Genomic DNA, 25,534 nt, shown 5'->3' on the forward strand with positions numbered 1-25,534 from the left:
GTGCTCAGTGCCCCCAGGGACTGCTCCAGCTATCCAGAAAAAGGTGTGTTCAGACTCCTGGGTTCTTCCTAAAGACTGCCCTGTGGTTTGTGATCAGCTACTCATCACTGTTTCCTTGGTAAATAAACAGGTTTTGAGTTTTCACAAATAATGCTGTGGAGAAAAAGAAAGGAACACTGTTTCTAGGTGTTTCCATCTGCACAAATGTATCCCTAGGGTGAAAAGGGGGAGGGAGGTGGGCTGGGACGATGGTGTTGGATCCTTGCTCCTTGTCACACGGCCTGGGAAGCTTAACCAGTTGTATTCCCACTAGAAGTATACCTCCCAAAGCCAGTTTCTTCAGGTCCATGTCAATCTTGAGTTACAGATTTAACTGTTTGTGAGACGGGATCATTTGTCCTCCCCTTCCTCACCCCACTCCGTGTGTGTGTGTGTGTGTGTGTGTGTGTGTGTGTGTGTGTGTGTGTATGTGTGCATGTGCATGTGCATGTAGAGGCCCAAGGCTGATGTCAGGAGTTATCCTTCATTCTTCTTCCACTGTACATTGACACAGAGTTTCCCATAAAACACAGAACTCTCTGCTATGGCAAGTCTTTTCTGCCAGCTTGCTCTGGAGATTTCCTGTCTCTGCCTGCTGACATTGGAATTGCAGAGAGGCCACTCTGTCTACCTGGTCCTTACCTGGGTTCTGGGGATCCGAGCTGGGCCCTCACATTCACCTGGCCAGCACACTGCCCCCTGAGCAGTCTCCCCAGCCCTCTGGACATTTTCATTTGCTTGTCAGTCATCTCGTACTAGCGCCTTGGCCACTCATTCCCTTTGTCCATTTTCTTCTGCCTTGTTTGGAGTTTGTTTATGGACTCTTTACTGGATTCTAGTTAGAGACACAGAGGACTGTTTTAAAAGATGCATTTAGAAAAAAAAATTGTTGGCATTCCTGCCTTGAAAGTTCCATAAAAGACCAAGTTGCCCTTATTTCTGGCACAAGTTGAAGGCTTTAGTTTTCTGCTTTGTTTTTATTTAATTAGGTGAACTTTTTCCTTTAGGCTGCAGAGGCCTGGCTGTCTGTAAATGCATTATCAGCTTGCAGCACAGGGTAGATCGTGATGTGAGGGGGAAAGTGAGCTGTGCCAGGCTGGGGCGGGAGCCTGCTGGAGCTGATTATTGAGAGCGTGCAGTGAGACTGAATCCCTTAAATTCTGTGATTCTTCATGTGGTTAGTGTCAGGGCACACTCATGACTCTAGCAGAGAGGCGGGGAAAGGGGCTGGGGCTCCATGTGGCTCTGGATCAGTGGGCCTCTTTATTCTTAACATCCGTCATGTCATCCTGCCCCTGAACACTCTTGGCAAGTTCCCATGGAGCCAGTACTTGTCATGTTCAGAGCTTGTAAGAGTTGCCATCTTTTTTACTGGTAAACAACGTGGAAATCCTTTCTACTTAGAGGATGCAAGGGCTGCAAAAAGAAAAAAAAATTGGGCTAGCTGGGGACTGAATCCAAACACTCCTATAGCTATGGATGACAAAGGTGAGCTCTGATTTAGTGCCTTTATTGCTGCCAGGCCACCCTCATCACCTCCAGTAGCAAAAGGCTTGCTGTTTGAGAGTCCCAGCCTCAAATGCCACTGGGCTGGCTGCAGCTGTCACTACTCCCTAGATACAGAGAGAAACAAATAAAGGCCAAGGGTAGGGTGCTGATGGTTGGGGATTTCCCATGGGGAAAGAGGATTGGCTCTTCTAGGGCTGGTCCCGTAGACTTAGCTGACAGGCTGTCTTAGTCCAAGGCTCATGGAAACATGGTGCTGACTCTCGGGATGTGTCACTCACTGGACGTGTGTGGGCCTGGCTCTTTTTCCCAGCATGTGGAGCTGACCTTGACTTCTGTGAGCTGGCTTTGTGAGGGTGGGCGTTCACCAGAGGTTGAATTCGCTCACGGATAGCTGTGTCAGGCAACACTGACAGCTCACACCATTCTGTACAGTCTTTGTTGCAGGCGTTCCGGAGGCAAGCACTTACCTGCTAATGTTGAGCTGCCTCTGCCCTTTGGCTTGATGAATTATTAGTTTGTACTTAAGCTACTCTAGAAGTAGAGGCTGCTTTGTAGAAATATTGGGACCCATGAACTCCTCATGAGATAGAATAATAACATGAATTTATTTCTTAGTAAGCAAGTTTGGATAAAATTATTGTTATAATATTTAAACATGAAGGAATTTTTTTTAGTTCCATAAATCTTAAACTGTGTACAAATGTGGAAATTGGCCTAACTTGTGGGAATAATCTATAAGACGTTTGGTGGCATGCTTTTTATAATATAGCACAAGGAAGCAATTGCCAGTGTTTTCATTCATCCACCCGCACTTTCATCTGTCCATCTCTCCCCACCCTGCATTCCTTTCAATTTTCTGCCCAGGGCTACATTAGGACATGGATGGCCGTTCTGCTGTGTGAAAGCTGCATGTGGTGCTGAGGGGCGGCTGGGGACAACAGAAGCTTTTAGAGCAGTATGGAATACGAAGTGGCAGAAGTCTGCCTAAGTTGGGAGGACTAGGTGTGTATGCAGTCTATCCTGGGAGGTTAGGGAGGGAGTCTTTGGAGAGGTGGGCTACCTGTAACACGCAGGAGGTCCTGTGCTGACCCCGAGAATGGAGCTATGGGACTGTTGCAAACATTGGATGGAGTGGTGAGGTTTGTTCTGGGGGCCATGAAGGATGCCTTCTGCAGCCTGAGAAATGCCAATGAGGTTGCAGGTAAAATCGGAAGGATTGGTTCTAGGGTTGTGGGAGGCAAGGACAGAGGAAATTTGCATGTAAAATTTTGCCTGCTGACCTGTGTGAATGGGAATAAGGGCGAGTGTTGGGTGACATGGTAAGCTGATGTTGCCATGTTTGGTGGTAAGGTGCAGCTTGGGTACAGTATAGAGTTGGAAGAAGAAGAACTTAGCCAGAGACAGAGAGGTATAAGGTTGGGGTTTCCCCTTGAAGGTCAAACCTAATAGTGGACAAGGTCGTATATTCAGGGAAGCCATATATTGCTCACAACAAAGAAAGCAAACCCCGAGACTGTTGAGGGGTAGGTGGAGGAAGCTGCTTCCAGGGCTGGAGGCAGGGGAACAGGAGATAGAGGTCACTGAAGGGATGTGACTTAGAAAGAAGGACTGATTGAGGTGGCCCAGTGCACATAGACCAGGCAAGGCGACTCACATCTGAAAGCCCCACACTCCTCCTGAGGGGCAAGAGGGTTGAGTTTGAAGCCAGTTTGGGCCTCATGGTGAGACTCTGCCTCAAGAGCAAAAGCAAAAATGTATGCTTGAGGTAAATAGAGAAAAGTAGCCATTAGGTCCGGAGACTGGAAGGTCAGTGGGAGCTCCATGAGGATGGATGAGGGCAGGAACCAGCTACTGCTGGGGCCTAAGAGAGAGGGACCTGCAGGGTTGCATCCTTCTCCGTGTGGGTCATGGTACAGTGTTCATCAAGCCTTTGACTGCTTACCATTGCCTTCATTCTGAGCTGTCCCCATTAGCAGAGATCAATGCAGTAGCCACAAGACCAGGAGCTACACTGTGGGGCATGCTATTGAATTTATTGAAAAATCATTTCTTAATGAGCAGTTTGCTTCTTCTGCGCTCCTATCTCACCTAGACTGATTCTATTGTGTTCAGTGTGGGTGAATCCTTGTGCGGTTCAGATCACCGTCTTTAATTACCAATCATGTAGCAACGTTATAGTAGCATGCCTTGGGAAATGACATATTATGTATCTACATGACACCTCTTTATAGTGAATAATAATACCTTTAAGAAGTGAGCTGTGGTTAATCTTACGGCCTTTATCTGTATGTTGTCATAAAATGGATGAAAACCTGGAAATTTCCATTCCATTTGTACTTTTTTTAAAAAGTGAAACAGCCTTTTTCCTTTGATTACACATGGAGCTTGTTAGGTTAGGGTTTGTTCTGGTTCCCATTTGTAAGTGGGTAAACTGAGTCATGGTGCCACAGCTGTTCCCTGAGATTGGATATAATGTAATTGGCATTTGGGGCACATGGATGGGCTATCATGTCTAGAATAGAACTCTGTAGCCTTAGTTGTTATTTTCTTCCTTTTGAGGTGGCAGTTCACTATGTAAGCTAGGCTGGCTTCTACGTCAGTTCCTCCAGCCTCGGCCTCCTAAATGCAGGGGTTACAGGCATACCCACAGCCAGGCCTCCTTAATTTAAACTTTGTTTTCAGGGTGGCCATAAACCACTTTTCATAGTCTGGAAAGCCCAGGCAGGTTCATCCAAGGGTTTCAGTTCCCTGACTCATCAGCTCTGACATGGCTCTTGCACAGGTAAATCGCTCTGAGAGCTGTGATCCCTGAGGACTCCCTCCATAAGAACTGCTTAGTTCTAGCGCTCACTAGATGTCCCAGCAGCATGTGCTTGAGACGCCAGGTAATTCCTCATGATGGAGGGCCTGTTGTCAGCCCAGGGAAAAGGTGCCACGTGACCAGGTTGTAGAAGCGGGATGGACTGGTTTAATGGATTAAGCTACTTAAGAATATTTAAGAAGACACATTGGCTAATAGGCATTCTACCCTTGTTTGGCGGTAACAGACTGTTGTGTACAGTCCCAGTCCTGCGCAGGCCCTCCCTCCCCTGCCCAGAGTTCCTCTCCTAATAGGAACTGATAAGCCAAACAGTTGTTCATTTTCTGGGTACATGATAGAAGGTAGTGGGTTAGTGAACTGAATTGGAGAGGCCCTTGGGTCCATAGGGAATTGGGAGCAAATCTGACCCCTAGCCCTTTGGATATATTGTCTCTGGTTTCAGGGGTACATGGGGCCTATTGTCTCTTGACAACACAGGCCAGCACTAGGTTTCCCCAGTAACTAGGAACCTGGTTTCTTTGGGTAGCTCCAGCCTGCCTTTCAAGGGGCTGATTATCTCTGGGTCCCAGTTGCTCTGTGTTAGACAGGAGGAAGGACCCCCTCACACACACACACACACATACACAACATAGGAAGACCTCCATGTAAACCCAGGCACACTTTGAAATGCTAAATAATACATCCGAAATAGGAAGATGCTGTATATTTGCCCACTGTTAGGTACATATCCCCAGAGACAAAGGGAGGGTGAATTAAGGGTGGAAAAATGACTCTGGCACAGTCTACCAGTGCTTTGCTTTATACACAGGGAAACTGAGGCTTAGGGTGGAGAAGCAATTCCAGATTCTTTGGAACAATTGTTGCATGTTATAATCTAAGCTGTCTGGCTGCAGTTCAAGATTCCTGGGACTGTCCCAAAGAGCCTCTAACCCCATTTTGTGTGGGACGTGCATGTGTGTGTGTTTATGTGTGTGAGTGCTAGCAGCATGCACATGCCACACACGCCATAGTGCTCTTGTGAGGTCAGAGCACAGCAGAGGCCCTGTCTCCTACCTTGTTTGATTGTTCTGCATAAGCCAGGCTAGCTGGCCGTTGAGCCTCCAGGGATTCTGTTGCCTTTGCCCCCCACATTGCTGTGGAAACACTGACATTTCAGATGCTTATCATGTGGCTGAAGCACAATTAATAAAATCTCAGAGACAGATATTGGGGTTCAGCCTGATGACCAGAAAAGCAAAGCAGCCAGCCACTGGCTCTTATCTCAACCTCAGTCCGAAAATGGCGATTCTGCCTTCAGGAATCTCAGAATGAGACTGTGACTGAGAGCTGCCTCCTCCCGTTTTTATTCTCTCTAGTTGTGGAATTAAGGGCATGCACCACTATCGCCTGGTTTCTATGACAAACTAGTGTGGCTACTAGGATTAAAGGTGTGTGTCATTGTGGCTACTGGGATTAAAAGTGTGTGTCATTGTGGCTATTGGGATTAAAGGTGTGTGTCCTTGCTGCCTGGTCTGTAAGACTAGCTAGTGTGGCTGTTTTACTTTTCTGGTGTTCAGGCAAGTTTTATTTACTAAAATACAAATGAAATGCCACTGTTTTTCCCATTTTTTGACTAAAATAAAAAAGAAGGCTATAACTAATATAAGAAAAACTATATTGTAGCATGATTGATAAAAACACAGAGATTGTAATTGGGGTTCAACTTGAAGGTTTGAAAGCAAAACAGTCAGCCTCTGGTTCTTACCTCTACCTCAGTCTGAAATGGCGATCCTGCCTCCAGGAATCTCAGAATGAGACTGTGTCTGAGAGCTGTCTCCTCCCGTCTTATGTTCCTCTCTAGGGCTGAGATTAAAGGTGTGCAACACTACTTTCCGGTTTATATAGCAAACTAGCATGGATGTGTCCTTGCTGCCTGGTCTGTAAGGCTGACCAGTGCAGCTGTTTTACTCTCTGAACTCCAGGCAAGCTTTATTTATTAAAATACATCTGCGCTGCAAGCTCTTTACCCATGGAGCCATCCCCCCCCCACCCCCCGTGCCAGAGATGATCACGTGAGGGAAGGTAAAAGCCGTTTGAGCTCCTCCCTGTGTCTCTCTGTGCTTGCTTTTGGATCTAAGCAACATTGTCAAATTGCCCCCGCTTCCATCAGCACTCACTTGTCCAGGCTGCTTCCCTTTTAGAGGGCATGGATCAGAAAGGACTTGGCTTCCTCTGAATACCACAAAAGCACCAGAGTCTGAGTAGAGTCAGTGAGGATAAATGGCCGGAAAGGAGTAACAGATAGGACTGGTACATGCCACCTGCTGTCGAGCTTGCTTTAATCATCCACCTGTTTATGCTCTCTTTATCCATCTAGCATCCTTCTGTGCCTCGGCATGCCAGAGAGGTGGAGTATCAAGGCTCAGAGAGGGTAACTCACTTGTCCGAAGCCACACTGTTTTCCACCTTTGAACCAGGGTTGAGTCTGGGTCTGGTGGTTCTTCACAGTAGAAGGGGTGGGAGGTGGGCAAGGTGTGAAGGCTGGCCTTCTCCTGGCCACCCCTCCTCCCAGGCCACCTCTCCTGTGCTCCAAAGTGGTAAAAGCCAGGGAGCTTTATTTAGCAAATCCCAGCTTCTGTTGCCCACTCCTCCCTTCCCCAGCCTGTCTCAGCTCAGCTGAAGGATGGGGAGGCAAAGGGGCCTAAGGAAGGCAGTCTCCACTTCTTAGAATTTGGATCTAAAGCATCTGACCTGGTCCTAGGCTTGGTTATTTTTGCCTTTGGAATGCCATGGCTTAATATGTGGGTGGGGAAGTCTGTCTTGGGGGAGACACCTAGTTTTCCCTCTGATCGGCTTTTACCCTGCAACTGTTGCTGCCTTTCAGAAAATGGAAAGAATTCGTAACAGAGCAAAGCTCCTTGATGGGCATCCTCGCATTTGCACGGTCTCCCCCAGTGTGACGTTTGTCCCTTCCGTCTTGATGGGCATCCTCGCATTTGCACGGTCTCCCCAGTGTGACGCTTGTCCCTTCCGTCTTGTCTTCCTTCACAGGTGAGGGGTTTTGAAGTTTAGAGGATCATCTGTATTTGGTACCATTTATCTTTTGTAGGTTTCCTCAAATATTAGTGTAGTTTTCATTCTCTATGATGAATTTTACTCGTGAAATGTTTCTAAAGTACGCAGAAGGTTATCAAGGAAAATGCCTATCAAGCCCATGCGCTTGCTGCCTGCTTCCATGGATTCTTGGCGTTTGCCCTGGGAGTCCACCAGTAGCCGCCTGTGCCCGCTGAGACTGCCCGCCAGAGGCAGCCATGACCTTGAATTTAGTACTTGTCATTTCCACGTGTCCTCTAAAATTGGTTGTTTCTGAGCTTAGTGTGGATGACATTCCGCAGCTTGCCTTTGCCCTTGCTGTTAAATTTCTCAGAATTATCCTTGCAAATTCTCTTCACTCCCATCCATCCCATGAAATCCCTGGGTGCTTGAGCACTGTGGAGAAGGGCCTGTGTTTTCCTCTGTTCTTCTGATGAACATGTGCTGGTGTGGTTTTTTTGTTTTTGTTTGTTTTGCTTTGTTTTTGAGGCACATGTGCAAAGGACAATATTTTGGAGTAGATTCTGCCTACCTTATTTTTGAGGCAGGGTCTCTCTTGTTTCTGCTGTGCTGCCTGTGTGAGCGTCAATCCCACCCTCCTGTCTTTTCCTCTCACCGTGATGCAGGAACACAGAGACTGCAGATGGGAGCCACTGCATCTGGCTCTTTATTCTTTTTGTGGTGCAGGAGTAAAGGTTCCAGGGTTAGACTCACAGAGTGCTTTCTCTTACTTATTTAGCTATGCCACCAGCCCTAGCTTTGTGCTGTGCTGTGGTGTCACATTGTGCGCTGTGTATACTCACCTGCTGTCTTGGATGGTCATCTGGGGCCTTATACCTTATACATTGCCATTAGGCACTCTGTATTCCGAGTCCCCAAGCATGTGCCATGCCTGGGTTCCTGGTGCTCCACTTCTTGCCACGCGAGAATGCAAGGCTCTAGTTTTTTGCAAGTCTGCGGGCTAATTACCCTGTGATTACAGTGTCATAGCGCACCATGGCTGGAAGCACCTGTTCCGGAGGCTTTGTCCAGCCCCCCCCCCCATTGCATCATTTGTGTTCTCTTAGTGTAGCTTTGCAAGAAAACTGTGTATATCCACACATGGTGAGCATCTTCTCCCCAGGGATGGGGTGCCCGAAGCGTGTTTATAGCATGTATCGGTGACCCAGAACTTGACAGTTTAATTCAGTTGTATCCAGCTGCCTTTTTCTTTCTGGCCTGTGCTTGTTTTGAGTCTTAGATCAGAAATCCTTCATCCTCAAGATGCGCTTTGGGGCCAGAATGAAGGTCATTTTGCTTTTCTGGCTCATTCCCTGACTGGCATTGTTATGATCCAGCCTTGCCTGCGGTGTGGGAGGGGGCAGGGGGCTTACTGTGAGCCGATGGGCTGCTGCAGAATGGTTCCCAGCCACTGTAGAGATGGCTGCACTGGTCTCTGGGTGCATGGGGATAATCTTGATTCTGAAGCACAGCCCTTACTCCTGACCTCTGCCTACATCTGAGCCTATGTGAAGTGGTGATTAGCTTTATCACACGCCTAGCTCATCACAGCCTGATGAAGTTGGTCGGAAAGCTGCCCCCTTTCCTGCCCTTCAGCTCAGCTTCACTGACCTCTCCCTCCTGCTGTTGCTGCTGGAAACTGAATAAGCAGAATGTTGGGGGGAGTATCGCACTGGGCTCACGGCAGATGTGCCATGTAGCCCACCCTTGGTGAGGGCGTGGGTAGGCAGGGGGTGGGTGTTCAAGACCTTCCTTCCCTCTGTGCCTTTTGTCCTGGGGACTTCGAAAAGCTTCATTCTGTAGGTCCAGTGTCATTGATCCGCTGGGTTTGCACGTGGCAAAGCAAAATTGAAGTTCAAGGCAGTTCAGCCGAGTTCATGTGAGAACTAAAATAATGTCTGGGGGAGTCAGCAGGTTCTGTCCCCATAACTGTAGTCTACAGCCATTTGTGGGGTGTCTGGACACCTGGCATTTGCTTGAGCTAGGTGCACAGGGAAGAAAAGCCGAGTTCTCAGGGCCCAGGAAACAGTAAGAATGGCCTGTCTCGTGTGCTGAGTGTGATGGGGTGGACAGATGGCACAGTGTTGGTGATAAAAGGCTGTACCTGCCTATTACCTGTTGTCTGATGCTTCCTGTTCTACAGGTTTAAATAGTTAGAAAAATGCCAAAAGCAGACAATTATAATCAGTTTTGATTAGCTTTGACTTTAGTTCATTATCCTCAACAACAGAAAGGGACCCACTCTTCTCTGTGGTAGATCTGGAATACAGGAAATAGCTCTTATTGATTTTGAAGATTTTTGAAAAATTCCATCAGTGAAAGATTTATGGGGTACTATTTTCTGTCTTATCCTGGCACCTGTACGATAGCCTTAGCCCAGATTCGTGGCCTGCACAACTGAAGTATTTACTGTGTGACTGTCTCTAGCTATGTGACCTTGGGTGAGTCCTGTCTTCTGTCTGTTCCTTCATCTATAAAAGAGGAGGGTGCCTGTTTCATGGGGTTCTTCTAAGAACTAATAAAAAACGAACGGCTGTTAAATCCCTGCCACATTCAAGTGCTTTGGCAGACAGTAGATCTTCCCCAGTACTCAGCACCTCCAGGGCTGTTATAGAAGCCAGAGGAGGGTTGAGCAAGGCCCTGGTATGGCTCAGGGTTCAGCTTGTCAATTGCACCACAAGGAGCTGCAGGCCCTTGGACTGTGGACATGAGAGAGACCTCATAACGGCAGCATCCCAGTCAACACAAATACCATTTCCACATAATTGTCTTTATGAAGTGATACATAAAAATGAAAACATACATCAAAATATAAGCAGTAGCTTCAGCCACAGGTAGAGGCCACAGGTCCAGATAAAAATAATTGACGGAGCTGCCTCCTTGGGGAAACTGTCATTCCTACACCTCCTCCTGTGACCTTCCCTGGCTTCCCAAATACTAGCCATTTGCTTTCTCCCTAGCTTGTTTTCTAAGAAGGAAACAGAGCATTCATCATCTCAGGATGCTTCCTGGGAGAAACAAGACGAGAAGCCATGTGATGGGCAGATGCTGGGTGGATGCTGGGTGGAAAACTGCTCACTCATCCTGGTGACGTCTGCTCCATCCTCGTTCCTGAGGGAAACTGTGTGATTTTCCGTCAGGACCATGGGCCATATGTATAGTACATTTGTGAATATAAAAAGTTAGCTGCCCTAGACTGAAGAGTGGGGTCTTTTTATCTTTTCTTGACACTATGCCTAGTGATCTTCCTTGAGCAGGTGGGTAAACTGAGGCAAAACTAATGGAATGAGCTTGTGGGGCAGAGGGAGTCTAGATTAACAAGACTGGGGGCCTGGCTAAGCTCAGGTGCTTGGAGTCAGGCCAGGCTTAGACATTCCTGTGACTGCTGCCTTCTTGGTGATAGCCAGATGCTCCCATATCCAAACTTGAACAGGAAGACATTGTGTGATGAGGACCAAATGGCTTTGGAAATACACAGGACAGATGTCCGAGGTTCTGTTTAATGCTCATACCACATGGAAACAGTCCAGAGTGGAAGGGCTCTTCAGAGATGTTCTAGGCATGATGCTAAACAGATCACCGAAGACGAGCCTGCTAGGTGGCCTTAACCTTTTGTAGGTGAGTGTGTGTGCATGCAGGTGTGTGTGCGTGTCTCAAGAAGTGAGTCACAGAGAAAACGGTGGCTCCTGGCCTCGCTGGCACCTGGCAGTGGGAGGAGTCTGTTTGGCTTCTCCGACAGCTGGTGGTGAAGATCTGTCTGGGATCTGCAAGCCCGGCTATAAACTGCGCATGCGTACGGCACACTTGCGTTCGTGCTTCTTGTTCAGTTCACCGGGCCTGGAGATCTAGACCATCAGGGAGTGAGTGAGGAGAATGAAGGGCCACTGGGCAGAAGTCAGGAAATGGGCCTGCTGATTGCTTGCAGATGTCGGTTCAGACGGCACCATGACGGATGTTGCTGGGGAGGGAGGCTAAGTGAGAGCACGGAGAAATGCCGAAGGACTCCAGCTGCCCGAGTGAAATTCCATTTCTCGGCTGGGAAAGGCAGTGTCACTCGCTGAGTGTTCTGGATGACTGCAGCAGAATGTATCCTTGGCTGGAGTTGTCGCCCGGGTTTTGTTCTCCACATCAAGTAGAGAGTTGTAGGCCAGGGGCATTGGAAAAAGCTGTAGCAATGGGCTGCTGTCTTTTGCCTGACAAGGTGGGGCTTGGCTTTATTTTTCCATTCTTGTACAGATGGTGTAGTTATTTTCAGTTAAATGTTGTTCTGCAGTGGAAACAGGCAATTCCTTCTGATTCTTTGACTTAATGAAAAAAAGAGAAGAGACGAGAAAGCCAACTTTGTGCTAATGCTGGTCAATTTTTTTATTTAAGTCTGTTCCAAGACATGGAGATGGGATATGTGTTGCCGCCAGTAGGAAGCCTGGCAGTTGGACTGAGAAGATTTCCAGCCTTCTCTCAAGCAGATAGGGTACTTGCACAGGCCCGGATCCCCTATAGCCCTTATTTGAGCAGTGTATGCCCAGGCCCCACCCACATGCTAGGAACGTGCAGGAAAGTTGATGGGGCAGTTCAGGCACTGATGCCACGCCTGGTTTTCTGTAGAGTTGTCAGAGATATGCATGGGAGAGCTGGGAATGACAGCTGACTAGGATGCAGAGCCGAGCAGAACAGAGTGTACCAGTCAGGGTGCTTTCTGCCTAGCGGCAACATTAGCACAAAAACAGCCACCAACCAACCCAGGCTGGGATCAAGTGAAGCACAGGCGAGCAGAGGGGTTAATGAGAGACCATCGTCAGGCTGGGTATCTGGGACAGGGTTGCAGATTTGATGACTTATGTTGGAGTTGAAGGATGAGCAGGAGAAGGCTAGCCTATTGGATAAGATTTCCAGTAAGACTGTGTGGCTTGAATGTCAGAGCTTGCTTGTTCCACAGGTGGGGAGATCTGAGACCCAGCTGTCAGCAGGGTTGGTTCCCTCTCAGTCCCTATTGCTTGGTTTACAGATGGCCGCCTTCTCTGGGTGTCTTCATGTTGTCTTCTCCACATACGTCTGTGCTCTGATTTCCTCTCCCCGTGCGGCTAACAGTCACGTTGAACTAGGCCGCTCCAACAGCTCATCTTCACGCATCACCTCTCTCCGCGTTCTGTCCTGAGATGCTCTCCTTTATCAGGTTCTCACGGTTAGGCCTACAGCATACAGTTTTGGAGGGATACAGTGCAGCCCCAAATGCCAGGGGGGAACCTGAAACTCCTCTAGTCAGCCAGCCACGTGTTTGGAAGCCTGGGGGCAGGGACTACCCCCACATGATCCAGACACTAGTTCTGAAGGACATTGCAGGGCCTTCAGAGGCAGGGTCTCAATGGGCTCTCTAAGTCAGGTGGCAAGAGTTCAGGTTTGTCTGAAGGGCACAGAGACATTGCCCGCTGCCTTTCAGAAGCTCACTCTGTGAAGAGAGGCAACTGGAGGGAGTGAGAAGTGCTAGTAGCAGGTTAGCTTAAGCAGGTATTTCTGTGCCTCGGCATTATCGACATGTCAAGCCGGGTGGTTCTGTGTTCTGGTGTGGCAGTGGGTGATAGGATGGGAGGAATGTAGCCCAGAACACCTGCCACTGCTGACAGGCAAAGCTGCATGGTTCTTTTGACCCCCCAGACCCTTCTGTGCAAAGCCATATCCTGGCCTTTCCATGACAGATGTCAGTAGTACCTTACCCCTAGTCATGACAAGAGAAAATGTCTCCAGGCCCTGGCTTATGTCCCCACAAAATCCTCCTTTGTGCAGATTCCTGACTGAAGGGGGACAAGAGATAACGGTGCAGGTGCTACTCGGCCAGGGAGTCAGCTGGGCTGGGCTTGAGGGAGGCTTGGAAGACAGAGTCAACAAGAGGATCTTCTCTTGCTCTAGTTACTTCTGGTGTGCTTATGTTTGATGATGTCACTTTCCTAAGGCAGTAGGCAGGGTGCCCCTTGTGTGCCTAAGGGGGTTGAAAAGAGGATGTGGCTATTGTATCCACTAGGCAGGGTGTCCCAGGACTGGCAGGACATTTGTGTGTGGCGGATGTAATGGGTGGGATACGTGTTCTCTGTGTCCACCCAGCCTTTCGTCAGGCCCATGTGCTCAGAGCAAGCTCTTTGGAATCTAATCTGGCCAATTTTCTGTTTCTGGAAACCTGTTTATCAGAACAAGATTTCACAGTTGTAGTGACTTTTCCAGGGGGTTTGTCTGAGGAGCTCGCTCCACAAAAGCAAGTCGAAGTGATTTCCAAACAAAACCAAGTGTCAGCTCTGCATTCCACAGCCCTGAGGAATTCCCTGCTGGCTGGTGATGCTCAGGGCAGCTGTTCTCCAACAGCTGGAGTGTATATGGAGAGTAGGGTGTGGAAGCTCTGGCTAGAACCCAGCCCGTGACTGCTTTCTGGGTTCTTCCCTGTGGGCATCCAGATTTCTCCCTGGAGGTAATGAAGTTACTGCTCACTCTTTTCAGGGTTAGTGGTGCCTTGTGCAGTTGCCTTTGGAGGAGTCCTGTGTGGAGTCTGTGCTCCGCAGAATGGAGCATCCTGATGGGTTGGGTGGCAGGACTGGAGAGATGGTGACCCAGTGTGTTTGTAACTCCTGCCCATCAGAACGTCTTGTCTTCTGTTTCTGACCCATGCCCCAGGCTGTGCCTCCCCACAGCCTGTCTTTGACTCTTGTTCCTTTGATCCATAGGACCTTTACTTTATATCAGCCTCCACTGAAAAGGCCACTTCTTTCTGGGAATCTTTCTTGTTTGCCTTGAATTCTAATTAAAAAACACTGTGGAGCCAGTCAATGCCTGTGTGGGTGCTTGTCTTCCTGTGTCTGTGTAAGTGCACAAATGTGTATGTGTTTGTGTGTGTATGGGGGGGGGGCGTCTGCATGCATGTGTATTCATGGATGTGTGAGTGAAGGTCATAGCTAAGGAAAACATTGCCTGTTGCTTCTCAAGATCCGTCCACCTAGTTCACCTATTTCCTCTATTTTCTCACTTCCCTTGGGATCATAGACTTTCTGTGTGTGTGGGTTCTGGAGATTGAACTTGGGAGAGTTCATGATTGCATAGGAAACACTTTACCAACTGAGCCTCCCCAGCCCACCTCTCATTCACTGGTCTTTTAAAGTAAGAAAAGGTTACAGTCTGTATGCTATTTAGGAAGATTCTTTTGTCCAGAAGACAGATTGAGATTTGGGAGGGCAGGTTCTTAGACAGGAGGCTGAGTTGGAAGTTATAGCCAGTGGTGATGGTCAGGCAGATTAGAGCGGCGTGGGCTCGAGTCCTAGCTGCAGTGATAGAGAGGGATTGGCCACGTACAGGGCTAATAAAGCGAGCAAGGGGTAAGGGTTGTGATCTACTTGGGCTGAGTGGAACCTTTTGCTTGTAGCTTCCCTCTTGGAATGAGCTTTGAGAACTCGTTTCTGAAGAGCAACATGTGTGTGTGTTGCTAATTTAGTGACAAGCAGCAGATGGTCTCCAAAAGGGTATTGATGGTACCAGGGCTTGTTTGATGACTATATCCATTCCCGTTGGTTCTTGCTTGCTCCGGTTATGAAAGTACTGTTAGTACCACTTTGAAAGTAGCATTACCAGACAACCATGCTTCTCTGTGCATGAGGAAGCTGGGCCACTCCACAGAGAGAAGCTGACAGAGGAGTCTGATGCTAGTAGGCGAAGAGCAGGTCACTAGGAGACGGCAGCATGAAGGGTGTTCTAAATAAGAGCGAACAGGTTAGTGGTGTGAGCGGATGTAGGGAGGGTTCTGAGCCCTGATCTGTAGCTACTTCCTTTGGCAAAGAGGGTGAAAGAAGATCACGAATCTCGCTACCTCATTACCCGTGGGCAGTTCTAGAAGGCCATGGCCTTAGTGTCAGCACAGTACTTGGTGTACACAGGGCCTTGGTCTTTCCTTCTCAGCACAAGTGTCTGGTCGTAAATGCCTAGTGCGTGTTTACTGAATGACTTGAGGCAGTTGCAGCTTCAGTGTGCTGGCCTGGCGGACTGGTCTTTTTCTCATTTCCCACGAACATTTTTGCTTCTAGCTGTCTCCTTATCTCTCAGCTTTTTAATCACACTGGCTCAGCTTGATCTGACCTATCAGATGTTTGCTCTGTGGAAAATCCACCCCCATGGCTCAAGGTGGATGAGGTGTGTACCCCCCCTTACCTGCTATCACGTTTAGTTTCCTAAGGGTGGTGCTGTGCTGGGTAGGGCCCTTGGCATTTTATGTTTGTTCAGTGGACTTGAACCTGAACCTTGGGACTTGGTTCTAAATCTCCAGCAACTCTTGGATAAGTGTAGTGGTCGGGTCAGCCTCCTGGGGGTTGGCAGGCCTGTGTCCAGGTCTCATCTTGGCCTTTCCTACCCACACAGCGTCAGGCAGATTGATTGGTACATTGAGGAGATATCCTATTTCCTGGAGGGAAACGATCTCCTGGTATTCTTGCCAACTTGGCTCCAATTCAAGGACTCTGTGATTGTAGGGACCGTGAGTCTGAGGTTTTGGAGGCTTGCACTGCTGAGGATATTTGAGGTCCAGTGCAAATTCCTATCTGAAACTTTAAATTTTAGCTGTTGCTGCTGGCCAGGAAAGAACATTTGCGTTTGCTCACCAATATTTTTTTTATTTTTTATTTGTGTGTGTGTGTGTGTGTGTGTGTGTGTGTGTGTGTGTGTATGTTCAAGTATGCAGATATTCGTGGAAGCCAGAAGAAGGAGTCACAGGCAGTTGTGAGCTGCCAGATGTGGATACTGGGAACCGAACTCTGGTCCCCTGGAAGAGGCACAAGTGCCCTAAAGACTGAGTCATCTCTTTAGCCCATTTCGCATAGATCTTCATGAGAAAGATAAGCACCTGTTAGATGCGAGACACCAAATGCTTCCTTTGCATCGCCTCAGCTAGTTCTTCAGCATCTTTGTACTGAGGTGGGCCGAGGTCTAAGTACATCTCATGGGTGAGGAAACAGGCCCAGAAAAGCAAAGATAGCCAGTGGAAGTCTCCCCTGGACTGAGCACCAGTCTTTCCAAGTAGGCCTTGACCGTGGTCACTGTGCCTCTGACTACCTGTTCTCTCCTTCTTACAGAGAGCCAGCTGCTCCCTGGGAACAACTTCACCAACGAGTGCAACATCCCAGGTAACTTCATGTGCAGCAACGGGCGGTGCATTCCGGGTGCCTGGCAGTGTGACGGGCTGCCTGACTGCTTCGACAAGAGTGACGAGAAGGAATGCCGTGAGTGGCTGCCTGTGGCTATGGGCAGGGGTGGATAAGGGCAGCATTCCAGGCCAAGAGCAGGAGGTCCAGCCAGGCTTGGAACTTGTGCCCTGTTTGCTGTGAGCTGGTGGGCCAGCTTTCCCTCTGTCTTCGAGCAGTGTGGTCTATGCAGAAGTGTAATATGGTAGAAGAGCCCTTGCTTGGGTGAGCAGGAGACCCCCCTCTCCTGGATGCTGCCCTCACCTTCAGAAGCCCAGGCATTATGCTCTGGGGTACCTCTCAGTCAATAAGAACCATATCTTGAGAGATGGAGACTATCAATGTGCGGTAGAATTCGCTCAGTTTTCTGTGAGGGCTAGTATTATACTGGGTAGATTCTCAGCTCATGTCTTTATGTTTCCTTACCTCCTCTCTGTATGGAGATGGTTGTGCCCTGGGCCTTCACTGGACTATCCCCTTTGAGGAATGCCAGCATGTTCTGGCCTCTGTGCTCCTTCCCACCCCACTTCCTCCTTTAGCCTCTTGTCCATTTTGTGCCCCTGAAGCATGCATTAGATCTGGGTTGAGGGTAATCCCCAGGAAAGGCAGCAACTCGGACAGTGGAGGGTTTGGGTTGTCCAGAGACCATCCTCCCTGCCCTGATAGTCCTTTCTTCCTTTCCTGAGTTGATCCCAGCATACTGAGCTTGGCTCTAGGTCATCCCCCTGGCATCCTGCCAGGTAGGCAGCATTAGGAGGTGTGGCCCTGGCTCGTCCGATGGGCGACTGCCATGGAGCCATAGATCTCTGCTCATTCATAGACTTTGGGAGCAGGCCATGTTCTGTCTGGAGGATTCTGTTCTGGCTCTGCTGTGGCTCCGGGAGCCAGCTGAGGACAAGGCACCGGGAGGATCAGAACGTGAACTTTTAGCAGAGCTGTTCTGGGGTGTGAGGTTCTGTCTGTTGATGCCCAGGAAGGAGCTCTGTGTTTGGAACACCACAGGGGCCAGATCCTCACTCGCTAACGGTGTGCTCACGCAGACATGCTGCCTGTGCTGAGGCTGGTTTCTCACCCAGCATGGAGGGCAGCATCCTCCATGCCTGCTTCTGCTCTTCAGAGAAGGCTTGGGGAGGCAAAACCTAGGGAGACTTGGAGGCTGTATTAACTCTTGTTATGTGTGATTTTTCTCATTAAATTGTTAGACTCAATGCATTCTTCTTTTCCTTTTTCCTAAACTGCTTTTTTTGAGACGTATTAGGTCTCTTTTCTTGCTTCTAGCATAACTTTAAAACTTCCAGAAATCCAGCATTTCTCAATTGAGTTTCAAGTGTGATAGCATGTGTGAGCCTGGTCTTCTGCCCAGCTTTAAGGAGCATTAAAGCATTAAACACTCTATTAGAGTGCAGAGTTGCTGTTTTCAGGGCACTGTATGCTTCTGAACAGCAGTGGATACAGACTGCCATTAGCTAGCCGGCTGTACTGAGCCCAGGGTCTGTAAAGGAATGCGGGATTCGCAGCTAGGCCAGCCCCACCTCTGTCGGTAGCTGCTGTGACATTACTGACTTCTGGAAGTCCCAGCCTTTGTGGGGGCAGCAGAGTATATTAGAATTTGTGAAGAAATGGGAAGAATGGTGGAGAGAAAATGTTTTTAAAAGGTTTTGTGCCAGCAGCTGCTTGGAGCTGTTGGGTTTGGTTTGGAGCGGCTCATTCCTGGCCATCCTCCATCCTGCTCTTCTCCAACAGGCATTTGCTTAGTCTTTTGATCCAGACGTAATTAATTTTTTTTTTTTTTACTATACCTATAAACATGTTGCTCACCCAGCTTTTGCTTTAAATGAGAAAACAACTCTTGAATGTTTAGACGATAAAAGGAAGGGGAAGAGAAATTGAACTTGAACTTCCTTTCACAGTCTCCTCCAGTCCAGGAACTGAGTGTGAGATTTAGAGGGTGGTGATCTAGACTCAACCATGGTCTTCTCCTGCACCCTTAGGGGAGCATGTCATCTTAGAAAAGTTCCCAGAATATTCCAATGTAGAATCTAGTGATGGGATTAAAGGAAGCTCTTTACCCAGGTAGGACTCCAGTTTTGTCCTCTCTTAATGGGAACAGGAAGACTTCTTTCTTGGGGGGCGGGATTTGAGGCAGGGTTTCTCTGTGTAGCTTTGGTGCCTGTCCTCAGCTCACTCTGTAGACCAGGCTGGCCTTGAACTCACAGGGATCCACCTGCCTCCACCTCCCACGTGCTGGGATTAAAGGCGCGCCACCATTGCCTGGCGGGAACAGGAAAGCTTCTAATTGTGAGCACCATGGTGATGTCTTGGACGGTGTGTGCCAAAAGCATCATCCTGGTGCCCATGTGCCACGAGTGTAAGCACAATGACTGGGCAGTCTGCACAGACTGTGTTCAATAGTTGTCGTAAGGGTTGATGGTGTGCCTTTCTTTTCGTCCTCCATTTCCAGGTGTGGATGGTGTGGATGTAAATGCACGTACGGAGGCCTGAGGTTGACGCTGCAATCACCCTCCATTGCTCTTTCTTCTTCATTGAGGCAGGCTCTCTTAGTTAAATCCAAAGTACATCATGGCTAGTTTTGCTAGCTAGCTAGCTTGCTCTGAGCTACTCTTCCCTGCCTTCCAAGGTTGGAGTTACTGGCGGAGATCTGAACTCCAGTCCTTACCTCTGCATGGCAAGAGCTTTAACCAATGAGGCTTCTCCTCAGCCCATGCCTTGCTTTTTAGATTTAACATTAGCTGTGTGTTTGTGTATTTATAATTGTTTTGTGAAAGTGTACGCACTGCAACTTAGCCATGCTCTACTGCATTTCTTTTACTTTTAAAAGAAGCTTTTTAATTATGTGTGTGTGCGTGCGTGCGTGCGTGCGTGCGTGTGTGTGTGTGTGTGTGTGTGTGTGTATTTCTGCATGTGGCTATAGTACAGTCGACTACAGGTATTTTCAGAGAAGGCATCAGATACCTGGCACTGGAGGTAGATGGTTGTGAGCCGTCTGACATGAATGCTGGGACCTAAACTCAGTCCTCTGAAAGAGCAGCAAGTACTCTTAACCACTGAGCCATCTTTCCCGCCCTGTTCAGCCTTTTGGCTTTTATTCCTCATTGTTTAGAATCATTTAAGAAACTTCTTATATAGGTGACAGAAATGCGTGGTGGCTCAGGGCTGAGGGCTGAGGTGAACAATTCGCTTTCTCTGGGAGCAGGAAGTGTAGAAGCCATGCCATCTTCATGGAAAGCAGTGTCTTTGAGACAACTGTCTGTCGTCACTCCTGAGAGGTCATGGCACCCAGAGGTCCGTGACACTTTGGCACTGAGAAGATCATGTGTTAGGAAAGAGGTTGTGAATCCGTGCCCTTTTTAAAGGTCAGGAGGAACCTGGAGATGCATCTTGTGGTGGGAAGAAGTCTTGTGATCAGCTCTTTTATATCCGCAGTGAAGAAAGATGTTTTGGAAAATAAAAAGGATTTCTATCATCGAGGTGAAAAAATCGTCACATATTGTAAAAATTTAGGGGGAGGGAGAGGAGGACAAAGGAGCCACATCAGAGCCCGTCTCTGTTCTCTGCGCTCAGAAGCTCAGGAGCTGTCACTTAGGCCTTGTCCTGCTTGTAATCACCATGGAGGTTCAGACTTTTTTCATATGACATTGTATCATGCTACCATCTTCCTGTTTTTCCATATCTCTTTATCATTTTGATGCCTTGATAATAATCCACTGATTTGTTATCACATTATCGATATGCTATTACTCCTTACTCTTGCTTTGTGGTACTCCTTGGGTTTGAACCCGGGGCTTCATGCCCAGCAAGTGTCTGTTCTGAGCTTCCCCTCTAGCCCTCTGTGTTACTCTTGTTCAGCTTTCCACTGTATTGCGGGCACAGCGGTGGGAATGGCTTGCTTCTCGTTTCCAAGAGCTGGATTCTCAGAACTGAAGTGACTGCGCTGAAGGGCAGGAGCGTTTCCTGCCTCTGCCCACAGACTGCCCATCTGGTTTGCTGAAGGTCTGCACCAGTTGCCTTTTCCTTGGCCAGGAGTGAAGTCTGGGGCTTATTCTAGTCTTGGCAGCGCTGATTAATATCTTTAAAATAAACTCCCTCTTCCTGGCCAGTAGTTGAGAGCATGTATTTTACATTCTTTTAATTTTTTTAATTAACAAGGTAGAATGCTTATACCTTTAGTTATTAGTTGTATTTCCTTGTGAAGTATCTGTTGGTGAACTAAAATTACTTCCACAGAGGCAGAGCAAATACACAGAGTTTGTCTGTTTTTCCAGAAACTAAAACCCCTAGCCTTCCCGCATCAGAGACTGCCAGGGTCTTTTGTTTACCTTCCGTAGGTGTCTGCTCGCTGGACTAATAGGATCTTGTGCATTCTGTTACCTGTACTGCGCTTGTTGTAATTAATAGACATTCCTATGGTACAAGGAGATACTTAGATTATGAAGAAATGAGGTTTATTTTGGCCCACACTTTTGGAGATTTTAATCCAGGCCCCGTTGGCTCTGTTGCCTGTGGAAGATCGTATGCGAGGGTGGGAGAGTACCCAGTGAAGTAAAACCTATGACTAGGATGCAGAAAAGATAATGAGGAGGAAGGTCTGGGGTCTCATTGTCCCCTTCAAGGACACCGCCCCAGTGGCTTAAAGGCCTCCCACTAAACCGGCTCTTTAAAGATTTATTATTTTTAATTATGTGTGCATGTGTGTGCTTGTGTGTTTGTATGTGTGCAACTGCCTGTGGAGGCCAGAGCCTTGGAGATGTGAACTGCCCATCATGGGTGCTGACCATCAAACTCGGGTCCTCTGGAAGAACAGCAAGTGTTCTTAACTGTCCGCCATACCCTGGGCCCTCTTAAGGTTCCCTTACCTCCTAATCCTGCCACAAACACATTAACACTTGGGTTTATGGGGGGCATTCAGGATCAAACCTTGAGGGGAAAAGGTTCAAAGCATCAATAATGTTTTTCTCCAGTAATGATTTTTCAGATGGCCTTTAGTCCTTGAAACCTTCTCTGGGAAGGGCCATTCGCAGTGACAGAGCAGATGCAAACATCTGGAGCCAAGTGCCTGGAGACCTTCCTGTTCTGGGCTGACCTCTACCTCTGACCTCTGTGTCCCAACAAAGCTGGAAAGAGATTTTGAATGTTGGGGTTCACCTTTACAAGGTGGCCTGTTTCTCCTTGGGAAAAGTGCATAGACTAGTGTCTTTGGTCAAGCATGGGTCCTTTTTATCGTTATGCAGGGGTGTATGCACATATAACCCAGTAGGATGTAGAAGAAGCTGTTTCACCAAGGTTCTGTCATTTTGGTTTTTGAGACAGGGTTTCTTTGTAACTTTGGAGCCTGTCCTGGAACTAGCTCTTGTAGACCAGGCTGGCCTTGAACTCAAGAGATCAGTCTGCCTCTGACTCCGGAGTGCTGGGATTAAAGGCATGCACCACCACCGCCCGACTCACCATGGTACCAGCTAGTGGATCCACAGGCCCACAGATCAGGGGATCGGCCTGTTCATGGGCTGTATGCTTTGGGATATTGACCTTTGGTGTGCTGTACCTAGGAAAGACAGGCGACCTCACAATGAATTGTGGGATATAGCTACAGCAGTTTTCCCTTTCAGCTGTGTCAAAACAGAATTGCCACACCACCAATATTTTGACTCAAGTTGTGACACCTGCCGCATTCTGAAGTTGAAATCCTAAGGCATGGTGCCTCTGGATTCAACTTGTTTGGTGTTAGAGTTTAATAGAGTATATTAATTACTTTTCTTGCTGTTGTGACCACATATCTGATAGTATAAAAAAGAGGGAAAGTTTATTGCTCATCTCTTCAGAGAGTTCAGGCCATCGTGATGGGGAAGGCATGGCAGAGAAGCACACTTTACATCGTGGTGACCAAGAAGCAGAAGGAGAGAATACAGGAAGAGCTGAGGCAACATACAGAGGAGGCAGTGAGCTCCTCAAGCTTCTGCCTTTCATCTTTGTTAGCAAGGACATCATGTTCATTCTGAATCCGTCGTGGGATCAATCCATTGGTTAGTCAGAGAACGCATGATCTGATGCTCTCTGGAAACACCCTCCCAAGATGTACCCCAATGTGTGCTTTACTGAGCTCCCAGGCATTTATTAACCCACTTGACAATCACAATTTAAACATCACAAAGATGTAATTGAATTAAAATGAGATCACAAAGTGGGCCTTAAACCATCACGGCTGAAGTCCTTCCAAGAGAGAACATTTGATTCCAGATCTGAAGAGAAGAAGATGACGGAAAGCCACAGGGAGAGAGAGCCATTTGTAAGCCAAGGTGGGAGGCCTGGCGCTGTCCCCGTGGCTCTCAGAAGTACCAGCTCTGCGTATACATGGCTTTGGACATCTGTCCTCTAGAATTATGGGAAAATACGTGTCTGCTGTTGAAGATTTTCAGTTTGTGGAACTTTGCCTTAGCCACCCCAGTGCACCAATCCAGCTAGGGACTGGGCCCCACCACTTTTGTGGTTTAAGTTGTCACCCAGAAATGCACACGTGTCCTCCACTCGTGAGACAGGACTTTCTCAGGCACTGGCTTCTGCCTTCTCAGTGATTTGAACGTAAGAGTGTGTTCAGATCCTAAGTCCCAGGACCAAGAACATGCCTTAACCTGAAACGGGGTCACTGCTGATGTGAGTAGTTAATATGAGGTCACATGATAATAAAATGAGTCCTGTTGCAATCTGACTGGTATCCCAAGAAGATACTGTGAAGAAATGAGGGAGGAATCTCTTCTGACCGCAGGGATAGAGAGAGGCTGGGGTGCTGCAGATGCCAGCCAGGGAACGCCAAGGATTGACAGTACTCCCTAGAGGCCACCCAGAGGTGAGGGAGGGAATTTAGCCAGGATCTCTGGGGAACAAGGCTCTGGTGACCACTTGATCCTGCTGTGCAGCCTCTGAAGAATAGCTTTTCGTTTCCATAGCCCACTCCATCTGCGGAACTTCGTAATGGCCGCCCTGGGAAAGGAATCGGCTCATTTCCAGGGACCACTAAAGCTACTAGCACTCCTATGGCCAACCTGGAACCAGTGGGCACTGGTCTTCTTTTTCTGGGCTGCCATGCTTGCCCAGTCTCTCAGGGAATGCCCTGTTCTCTGTTTCTGCTTGAGGATCTACTGGGTCACAGGTAAAGTGTCCCTATTCCTGCAGGCCTTGACTCTGTCTAGCCGCAGAGAAGTACTGAATTCTACAGGCTTCTGAAGGAGTCAGGCCTCTGACAGCAGAAGTGGCCCTTACAGTGGCCCAGAAAGTAACTAGTTTTATTCTGACTCATGAATTTACTTGTGTGTTCTTTCTTTCCTATTTGGCTTATCTTGCTCTGTGTGTGTGTGTCTGTGTGTGTGTCTGTGTGTGTGTCTGTGTGTGTGTGTGTTTAAATACCTCTGGTAACTTAGTTGTGTCCAGATCCTCAAGTTCTTCCATCCCAAAGGTGCATTGTAGATTCTATAGTTCAGAACAAGGCCTTAGGAGCCAGAGCATGCTGGGGTCCCGCAGCTCCTCAGAATCGAGGTGCTACTGTACTATTCTCAGCACCCACTTACTCATCAGGTCATGTTTAAAATATTCATTACATGATGTAGCTAGCAGGAAGGAGCTGATCTTATACAATAGGCATTGTCCCTGGGACAATAGTGTACTGTCCACTCCTGAGTAAGCAGGTGTGTGTAAGCCCCTTACCGTGCCTGTATTGAGTGCAGCTCTCTGTAAATTCTAGGGGGCTTTTCTACTTGATTTGCTGGTAAGGTTTGTCACCAACCTGGTGTGGTGGGCCACTGCCTCCACATGTACCTGCCCCTCACCGTCTACATTCCACGACGAGGAAGGGGCTGTGCTCCAGAGTTCACCTTATTTCCTGGGTCCGCATTGTCTTTTCATGGGAGGGAGTCTTTAACCTCCCAGTGTCGCAATGCCCTTCAGCCTAGCACTCCAGAGAGCCGGCCAGATACCCAAGCTGGTGCCAGAGAAGAAAACAAGTGCTTGCAGGCTGAGGTGAGCTGAGTGACTGGGAGGGTGGAGAGGTTTGGAGGTGCCGCCTCTGCCTTTCTCTCAGAGCCTCGGCCTGAGTGAACCTGGAGTCTGTCCCCAACTGCCAGCGTGGCTGTAGTCAGCTTGTCCTTAGCTCTGCTGGAGCCATACGCCATTTAACACTTAAGTGGGTTTGGGTGGTGGTCTTCTGCTTTGTCACCTGTACCTGGGAAGAGCTGCCACCGCACACACTGACTTGAAGCCATCCTAATGCTTGCTGCCGCAACCCTCTCCTTCTACCCTCATGTGCTTTTCATGCCTGTAGAGCCGGCCCGTCATGAAGAAAGATTCTTAGTTCTCAGGTTAGAATCATTCGCTCCTAGGTAGGCCCTGCTGGTTACCTAAATATGAACAATTCCAGTTTGTCAGGCTTGACATAAATCTTTTATCTCTTACAAACTTTTCTAAAAAGTTCCTGGTAGGTTTTGTTTGTTTGTTTTTGTTTTATCTCCCCCCCCCCCCAAAAATATCAGCAATTGGCGCACGCCTTTAATCCCAGCACTCGGGAGGCAGAGGCAGGCGGATCTCTGTGAGTTTGAGACCACCCTGGTCTACAGAGCTAGTTCCAGGACAGGCTCCAAAGCCACCGAGAAACCCTGTCTCGAAAAACAAAACAAAACAAAAAACAAAAACAAACAAACAAAAAAAAAAGCAGCAAAGTGCTTCCAAACTCCCTGGGCATATCAATTTCTTAGGACTTCGAGAATGCACTTTCATGGAGTGGGTGACACAAAGCAGCAGACCTGTGCTCTTCACAGATTTGGAGGCTAGAAGTTAGAAGTACAAGGCCCAAGTGTTGAGGCCGGTGTGTTCTCCATGGAGTATAGAC

The 25,534-nt window shown here is 48.2% G+C and overlaps 1 protein-coding gene across 3 annotated transcripts in view; it reads left to right on the forward strand.

Annotated features, from left to right (window-relative positions):
- The window catches only part of Ldlrad3 (low density lipoprotein receptor class A domain containing 3), a 241,252-nt gene that overhangs the window by 61,073 nt on the left and 154,645 nt on the right, over positions 1-25,534 (forward strand). For 2 of the 3 annotated variants that reach the window (XM_005364098.3, XM_026787638.1), the window contains exon 2: positions 16,537-16,683. In XM_005364098.3, coding sequence (XP_005364155.1) covers positions 16,537-16,683 — 147 coding nt within the window. The remainder of the gene's footprint in view (positions 1-16,536; positions 16,684-25,534) is intronic. The other variant, XM_026787639.1, reaches the window with a different exon arrangement.

Source organism: Microtus ochrogaster, assembly GCF_000317375.1.
Source record: "Microtus ochrogaster isolate Prairie Vole_2 chromosome 14 unlocalized genomic scaffold, MicOch1.0 chr14_random_1, whole genome shotgun sequence".
In the NCBI taxonomy this organism is placed as follows: Eukaryota; Metazoa; Chordata; class Mammalia; order Rodentia; family Cricetidae; genus Microtus; species Microtus ochrogaster.